The sequence below is a fragment of the Miscanthus floridulus genome, unplaced genomic scaffold (assembly GCF_019320115.1).
Source record: "Miscanthus floridulus cultivar M001 unplaced genomic scaffold, ASM1932011v1 os_1867_1_2, whole genome shotgun sequence".
In the NCBI taxonomy this organism is placed as follows: Eukaryota; Viridiplantae; Streptophyta; class Magnoliopsida; order Poales; family Poaceae; genus Miscanthus; species Miscanthus floridulus.
The window spans coordinates 1-8,667 of NW_027097962.1; the positions used below are offsets into that span (position 1 = coordinate 1).

At 43.8% G+C, this 8,667-nt stretch overlaps 2 protein-coding genes across 2 annotated transcripts; one reads left to right on the forward strand and one right to left on the reverse strand.

The window, feature by feature from the left end:
* The first annotated feature begins 122 nt into the window (after positions 1-122).
* Positions 123-1,634, forward strand: LOC136534380 (glutamine synthetase root isozyme 2-like). The gene is made up of 6 exons (XM_066526832.1): positions 123-395; positions 521-574; positions 668-705; positions 785-944; positions 1,026-1,086; positions 1,190-1,634. The coding sequence occupies exons 1-6, from the start codon at positions 309-311 to the stop codon at positions 1,318-1,320; spliced, it is 531 nt and encodes a 176-aa protein (XP_066382929.1). The 5' UTR covers positions 123-308; the 3' UTR covers positions 1,321-1,634.
* A 656-nt stretch (positions 1,635-2,290) lies between these two features.
* Positions 2,291-8,222, reverse strand: LOC136534379 (phosphoglucomutase, cytoplasmic 2). Its single transcript, XM_066526831.1, has 18 exons — positions 7,888-8,222; positions 6,404-6,485; positions 6,143-6,198; positions 5,896-6,009; positions 5,710-5,772; positions 5,500-5,619; positions 5,307-5,407; positions 5,116-5,175; positions 4,937-5,036; positions 4,705-4,862; positions 4,512-4,607; positions 4,108-4,171; positions 3,953-4,034; positions 3,499-3,674; positions 3,336-3,412; positions 3,067-3,199; positions 2,705-2,821; positions 2,291-2,611 (listed from the first exon to the last, which is right to left on the reverse strand). Exons 1-18 carry the CDS (start codon positions 8,161-8,163, stop codon positions 2,540-2,542), a joined length of 1,947 nt encoding a protein of 648 aa, XP_066382928.1. The 5' UTR covers positions 8,164-8,222; the 3' UTR covers positions 2,291-2,539.
* Positions 8,223-8,667: the final 445 nt, after the last annotated feature.

Genomic DNA, 8,667 nt, shown 5'->3' on the forward strand with positions numbered 1-8,667 from the left:
TTAGTTTCAGCAAAGACCAAAATTCAATTCTTTCCCACATTACAGTGAAATGAAATACTACTTTTCAGCACAACTAGCCAACTAGGTGCACATTAACAGAAACAAAAGCTCGAGACCACCATGTAATCTGCCTCCAACCATAACAGTATCAGAGATTCAGATTTTATCAGCTTATGGAATGATCCTGGCAGGGACCATACTACTGCGCCGCCGGAGCGGACAAATCCTATGGGCGGGACATCGTGGACGCGCACTACAAGGCCTGCCTCTACGCCGGCATCGACATCAGCGGCATCAACGGGGAGGTCATGCCAGGGCAGTGGGAGTTCCAGGTTGGCCCTGCCGTCGGCGTCTCGGCCGGCGACCAGCTCTGGGTGGCTCGCTACATTCTTGAGGTAGAGGCTGCAGCCTACCGGCTGTGTTTGTGTGTTCACTTCTTCTTCCGCCGAGACATGGCGTGCCGTGTCGTGTCAGTGTGTTTTGCTGATGAGACGTGTTCTTCTTTCCCTGTGACTGGCAGAGGATCACCGAGATCGCCGGTGTGGTTGTCTCCTTCGACCCCAAGCCAATTCCGGTGACGATTTCTTTACCAATATTTTGGGTTTTGATATATCTGTGGTTTTGTTATCCTGCTGGTCTCATGTCGTCTCTGTGCATGTGACTGCAGGGCGACTGGAATGGCGCTGGCGCTCACACCAACTACAGGTACCAATCAAAAGAGAAAATTTCTGAATAAAATTGCGCCCAGTCACGACTACTTAGCTGCTCGTGAATGTGCATGCAGCACCAAGTCAATGAGGAGCGACGGCGGGTACGAGGTGATCAAGAAGGCGATCGACAAGCTGGGCCTCCGGCACCGGGAGCACATCGCCGCGTACGGGGACGGCAACGAGCGCCGCCTCACCGGCCGCCACGAGACCGCCGACATCAACACCTTCATTTGGGTGAGCACGACGAGACCGTCGTAACACCTCTTCTTCGCGTGACAGAACGGGCTCATCCCATCGCCTTGTTTGTCCTGTCAGGGCGTCGCGAACCGCGGGGCGTCGGTGCGGGTGGGCCGCGACACCGAGAAGGAAGGCAAAGGTGAGAGGCGGAAGCGATTTCTTTCTTTCCCGTGCGGCCTTCTGCTGTTTCGGTTGGGTTCCTGCGGTTGATGATCCTTGTGGGATTTCTTGGTTTGCCTCAGGATACTTCGAGGACCGGAGGCCGGCGTCCAACATGGACCCGTACGTGGTGACCTCGCTGATCGCGGAGACAACCATCCTGTGGGAGCCCAGTCACTCCAACGGCAGCGGCAAGGGCGCCGCGGCTCCTTGATTCTCCGGCTGGGACTGACGTACCTCTGTGTGAGAGGCGGGCTGCGTAGATGGCAAATGAGACTGACGCTGTCAGAAACTTGAGATGCCCATAATAATAGCTGCAGTGTGGTGGTTCTAGTGCTGGATAACCCAAGAACACTTTTTTTGGAGCTTTTTTTGAAACTGGCATAATTTTATTTATATAGTCTCCTAAATTGTTTGAGTTCCAAACCTCAAATCAAGCTTAATTAGTCGAGACGAAGTTGAAAGTCATTTAGAATCAAATTTATTTTCATTAAAAAAAACGAGTTCAATCGAAGGCACTTTTAAAAAGCTTTATGTCCGGCCCTATCTGGTTCCCCTAGCTTCTTGTCGTGTGCTTGTGATCGCTGATACGTGTCGAAATGCGTGGGTTCGTGTGCTTGTGAACGCTGATATGTATCGAAATGCGTAGGTTCTGGGTTTCTGTTTTTATTTCTTCATCGGCTTATCTTGGCATACTTGCACAGATAGCACAGATAGTGGATTGGTTTATGCAACCGTTTTCATTAACATTCAAAAGAACTCGATTCATTTCCGCTTTCAAAACAGCAACTCGTTTCCAATCTCAAAACATAAAAAATTCGGTGGATGTTCAGAGGGCCATCTATCACAAGAACAGAACGTGTATCAGAAGTTCAGAACCACCGGTCACTCCTGCCTGTAAATCATGGAGCTGAACCAACACGAATGTGCTGATCACATCTAACAAGTCCAACACCGCAACCGACAACCCAGTCACAATCCCTTGCCATAATGCCACTCGTCATTTGCAATTACTAGGAACTTAAGACAGGGTCTACAATCAGGTCACACAGGAATGGTCATCAATTCTCGGACGGTTCATAACCAGGGCTCAGCGAACAGCCATGAAAACATTAGTGACAGGTTATACAGGTGAGTAAATATATTTTTATACTCTTCAGAGAGAAAAAATGGTACGCAAATGCTCAAACAAACCAGAAACACTTCTAACAAGATTAGAAGAAACACGCTCCCAATTACAACACTGTGACAAGATTATTACCGCCTGCTGTGCAGCGGCTTACTCTGCAGTATGGGCAAAAAAAACGAGACGAGTCTGATACATACATTTTATTCATCGGTGAGATGCAACAGGAAAGAAAAACTATGGAACAAGAGGCCGGAATGAGTTTGTGTAACCGCCTCAACTCATTCTAAAACACTCTTCAAAATTTTTATGTGATAACGGTCGGGGCAGAGCGGCCAGTGTACTCTTGCATCTTGGAGAGCTTGAGCGCAACATCAACCTGAGATGAAACACAAAATTAGTAAATGCAGTTTCACAGAAGCCCAAGGTATATCCAGCTCTGTGAACCGAAAGGACAGGGTAGATATCTTACCAGCGGAGCAAGGGCATCCTGTGAATCCCTGCCGGTCTTGGAGGAATCCTTCTCGTACTGCTCAATGTAGACACGGATGGTGGCACCAACAGAACCAGTTCCAGAGAGGCGGAACACCTAGAATGCCAAAAATCCATGTTAGCTAACCAGCATTAGTTGTGGTCAGTATGATATAGTCAGAGATCTCAAATCTATCCATCTGACCAAGGATGAATCCAACTCAGACTTATCATGTACTGACTGATAATATTGCAAAAAAGAAAATGTATTGTTGACTGTGGAACAAGGTTTTCACACCACTCCCTTTGTTTCGGTTCAAGACATAAAATAGAGGATATCTGAAACAACACAGGTCTACATACCAGTCGTGAACCATCTCCGAAGAGGTATCGGATGCCCTGGTGCTTGGACACAGAGCCATCAACAGGATCCTTGTACTCAAACTCGTCAGCTGCAACTACTTCAGAAACATCAGACCGGATCTCCTTGATCAACCTGACAAAGAGATAATTCAGACATGGTACTAAAAAGTTCAAGTTTGCGATTGCTTGAGTTGATATATATACACGGGAGTACGAGCATAATTTTTTGGAGGAATTAATTCCTTTACATTTAAAAAAGGTCCACTTACTTGTTAACATCAGAAAGTGATGACTGCATGCTTACTAGGTTTGCCATAAGCTCCTTAGCAGCCCCCGCATCAACATTCTTCACAAACAAACTTGTGTATTTAGAATGATATCTGAAACAGGTGGTACATATATGCAAGGCGCATGTCAAAAAAATGGAAGTACCTCATAGTCATAGCGTGTGTAATAATGGCGACCATATGTGGCCCAGTGCTGACGGACAATATCTTCAACAGTGACAAGCTTATCTCCTCCAAGGTTGTCCTTATTCTTGAAAGCAATAATAGAAAGCCATGCAAGCACAGCCCAGATGCCATCCTTCTCACGAATGTGGTCAGACCCTGGCCAAAGTAGTACATATAAACATCTCAATAATGCCCTGTTCGCTTGGCTGATACCAAATACCAACAAGTCCTTGACTTTACTATGGGTTGGATTCATGAACAACTCAATAAAAGGGTGAGAGAGCTCACTGTCAGAACACAAGAAGTGATTTGCCCCATTCATGTACCACATGTTAACACAATTTACCCATCTAACATGACGATACAAGAGGTGCTGGCATGTTTACTACTGTGATTCGCATGTATACAAATGATAGCCAGAGGCCAAATATTACCAGTGCCAAAGCTTTCTTCACCACAGATTGAGCACATTCCAGCATCCATCAAATTCCCAAAAAACTTCCACCCAGTAGGCACCTGAAACATAGTTTTTTATGTTAGATTTATCTGGCATTCAAAAATCTTGCAAACCAAGGTCTTAACACTTTACCTCAAAGAACTTGAGATTCAAATTCTTTGCAACAACATCAAGGGCAGCAGATGTTGGCATGCTCCTGCAATTACAACAATGGATTATCATATGTAGCGTATCAGTGCATATAGAAATTTTAAATGCATCTAAGGAAGGACGGCTGCATACAAGCGAGGGATGAAGAAGTTGGTATTAGCAGAAACTGTGTTCCAGATGGTATTGTTGCTGATATGTTAAGCAGATTTATTGAGCAGAACACTGCCTGACTTAAAACAGATGCAGCACAAAATGTAGAGAGAAATATACATTTTTACTGCAGGCTGCAGTGAAGCTTACCGCTTGGAGCCTACGGTGAGAGTTTTTACAGTAAAAATATATCTAGATGTTATATTAGCAGCACAATATGGAGGAGAGCTTTTTACCTGGCAACTCCCTTCAGGCCAGAAGCAAAGTAAGGAATTGATTGTACAGCATTGGCCGCGATAATGGCAACAGAGTCCGATGGTGTCACAAAGAATCTATAACAAGGCAAAAGGGGAGTATCATGAATTCCTTGTGCTTTTCTAGAATCCAAAACAAATTTTCTACATAGTAAGATATTCGAACAGATCATACCTTTTACCCAGAATCATGTTGCGATCAGCATCTCCATCAGCTGCAGCGCCAAATTCAGGGGGCTCAACATTTGAGGATGACTTTCCAAGACCCATCCGTTCAACCAACTCTTTTGCATAGGTGAGGTTAGGATCCGGATGACCACCTCCAAAGTCCTCCTGCAAAAACATAAGTGACGAATTAATACCAAGCCACATTTTAAGTAGAAATCTGTAACAATAGAACTCATTACTTTCGGGACACAATTCAACAGCGAACTTTCATCAGCACCAAGCTCTCCCACAAAGATGTGTTTGGCATAAGCTCCAGCAACACCATGGAGCGCATCATAACTAGAAGAGCAAAGCAAGATTTAAGATACAGTAATATTATTACGGCAATGGTGACATGGTTGCAGCCATATATGAATACCAGAATGTAAACTTTGGGGAAGTCAGCAGCTTTTTTATTGCTTCAAAGTCAAAAATTGTCCTGGAATTGATGGCAGTAATTAAATCATTAGATTCCCTTGTTACACAACATGATCCAAGTAACATGTAATGATATAAAGCACAGATATTCTCACTTCAATGAAAGAAAACACGAAAGAACAAGCTACTTACTTCATTAACTTTATGTAATCTACACTAGAGTCAAAGACATCCACATCAAAGGGACCTTCGGGTCCACTGAAGCTGGTGACACCGACAACAGAAATATCAACCTGCAGTATTAAAGTAGGAGAAAATGAATATTCCACTAACCTGTCAAAAGAAATAGTGAGGAAATACTTAGCAGGTTGGCACTGAATCATACATCTGGAAGGTCCTCAGAGATGAGGTATTCAGAGATTGTCGTTGTATTAGAGAAAATCTTGTCGGTAACGGATTCAGGGGCAGGTCCACCATTTCCCATATTGTATTTGATACCGAAGTCCTGGAAAGTTCAATGCGATGTATTCATCAATAACATAGAGCACGAGTGGCACTTGATTTGCAACAAAGATACTAGCAGTGAAGTTGGTACCTCCGTAGGACCACCTGGGTTATGGCTCGCTGTCAAGATGAAGGCACCAGTAGCCTTTGATCCCTATTGTCCATGTGTTTATAAACCAATAGTCAGGTTATTCATTAGTCATTAGACAGTATAAAGGAGTAACAAATAAATGTTCATACTGCTAAACATTGTCCTTTATTAAGAAATCAAACTTACATCTGCACCAATTCTTTCACGGATGACAGCAGATACAGCAGGAGTAGACATGAGACTGTTTAGTCCAACCCAAACACGTCTTACTTCATTGGCAGCAGCCATTTTTGTTATGATCTGTAACAAGCAAAAGCAATGGGATTCTATTTAGTTGATGAAAACCAAGTCTATTAAAAAAAACTCGGCCTCAGGGAGAAGACGATACTAAGACTGCATCTGTATAAGGGAGATGGATAGTATTCTAAATCACCTGAACAGCATCTTTTGAGAAATAGCGGCCATCACCAGAGACAACAATGGTTGCACCTATAAGAAAGGAATGAAGACATGACTAATGAGCAACAACTGCAGAGAGAGAACAATGGAGATCATGAAAATTCTGGCTATGGCAACTGCATTTCCAATTTACAATTTCAATGTATACATGAAAACTGCACAATAATAATTTACTAAAACCTTGCGGTAAACCTTGTCTGAAACAGGACTGGTATTTATCTGATAAGCAGGTTACCTTTAACTTGGTCCGCAGGAAGGGCATTGAATGTTGATTGGACAAAGTTCTGCAGATAATGAGGCTGCTGGAATACAGTAACCTGGTAATATTAACAAAAGATTTTATAAGAAAAAAGGCATAATTAATTGTACTATGCTACAGATGAAACCAAGTATTAAAGTAACAAAGTATCTGATGACAAAATCACTTGCATCTGCAATCAGTGATCATTCATACATTTTTTCCTTGATGTAGAAGTAAACTCATCCCGATTAACATCCACTTGATTAATTCCCATCAAGGGAAGGCTAGCTAGCTAGGAATGCTATGCCCAGCATCAAAGAAAACAATGCATGTGTATAAACACTAGGAGTTACACTGTTCAAGCTACAGACATATAATGGACATAGCTGCCTTGACTGGAGGAATAATTCATTGATCTATAACACTAATAATAAAATGTATTATTTTAATGTTTTCCTACTTAATAATGTATAACAATTAACAACAAAGATACAACCATATAAAGACAATCAGTATTGTGTGAAAACATTAGATTGATAAAATTCAGAATGGATATTGTATGATTGTATACCACGCTGGAGATCCATACACACTAGTACAAAATACTCAGATGACACCTCAAGCAATTTGAGGTGTGCCACAGAATTTTCAGAGTGGTGCCATCACATGCAATCAACAAAAGGTCGATATCAAATTTGTATAACTTGCAGCATAATTTCCACCTTTATGAATCGAAGTCGCCAACTACGTTTATAAGCCAAGGGTATCAACTACAAAATCAAAATACTCTACCCCTCGTCCCATTTTGGAAACACACGACCCACTCAAGCCTGAACCAGGATGGAAAAGAATTCCATGAATCTCAACATATGATGAGTTGGAATTTAATGAATGTCGAACCAAACCAACCCCAACCATAAGCATTAAATGATGCCAGAACAATTTTCATGTGAACATTATCTCGAATGGAGTAATCATTGAGAGACCAAAAAACCATATCCACTATTATGCTTATGCACGAGCTAGGAAAACAGAGAGCATTGTTATCTTCTAAGCCAGTAACTGAATCAGCGAGATCCGGTAACAATTAGCAAAAGCTGATTAATGCGAGTGCAAATTGTATGGATCAAAGCCATGCAAGCACAAGTCCAGATCATTCCAACCCCGCACAGGTCCAACGTTCTATAGGAACCAACGGATCCAGCCAGCAGGCATGCTCCGAACAACACCCATCTGACAACGGTTTCCCAGCAGATCCAAGCAGAAGGACGGATAGAACAGAGCCCCGAGATCCTGCGCTAAAAGCCGCCCCGGCGAGATCCGCGAGGTGGCCGGAAGCGAAAGGCTGTTGGGCAGCGGATCCGAGGCACCAGAATCGAGCACGAACCCGCCGCGTCAGAGAAACAGAGAGATCCGGACTGGGGCCCTAGGAACTTAGGCGGAGATCGGGAGCGAGAAGGCAAAGGCGGGAAGGAAACCTTCTTGCGGAGGCCGGAAGTGCCGGGCTTCTGGCCTTCGAAGGGCGTGGTGGCCTTCTTCGTCACAGTGAAGAGCCCCATGGTTGCGCCGCGGACGATCCGCCGCTGGTCGCCGCGCGAGGCGACGAGAGGGGTGACGCGGAGGAAGCGGTGGTGGTGGAGGGATCGGGAGTGAGAGGGCAGGGAGGGAGGAGTGGTGGTGTGGTGACGAGGGCGACGAGGCCGCGGCGATATTATAGCGGGGGAGGGCAGGGATAGCACAAGAGGATGGATCATTCTGTTGTTCCTCCTCGGTTCCTCGCTTTTTTTTCCTCACTTTTTCAAAATTGCGGAGTGGTTTCCTTGGTGATTTGTCTATCGCGAATTCGCGATCCCTGTGGACGTGAAGAATGCGGTCGTGGAGGTAAGCTGACGTGGTTTCTACGTATGGCGTTTCTAGGAACGGTGTACGGTGGTTTTATCTTGTTCTAATCTAGGGGTATATATACCCATACAGTTTTGTAGCATTTGGGTATGTTAATTGTTCTTTTGTTTTCCTGAACACGTATGCTATTTGTGAGTTGTTTTCAGCCTTACTTGTGTCAGCTTAAACCATAGCTCTCGGTTGATCAGGATAGGCATAGTTATAATTGATTAATTAAGTGGGTGGAACTTTATTTCATGAGGTGTTCGATACATAGTGTAATAGCAAGAACAAATGTTGAAGAGTTAACAGAGCATAACAAATTAACTGATTTTTTTTTGTCTTGAATAGATTACACTTTCACACCGTCCAATGCA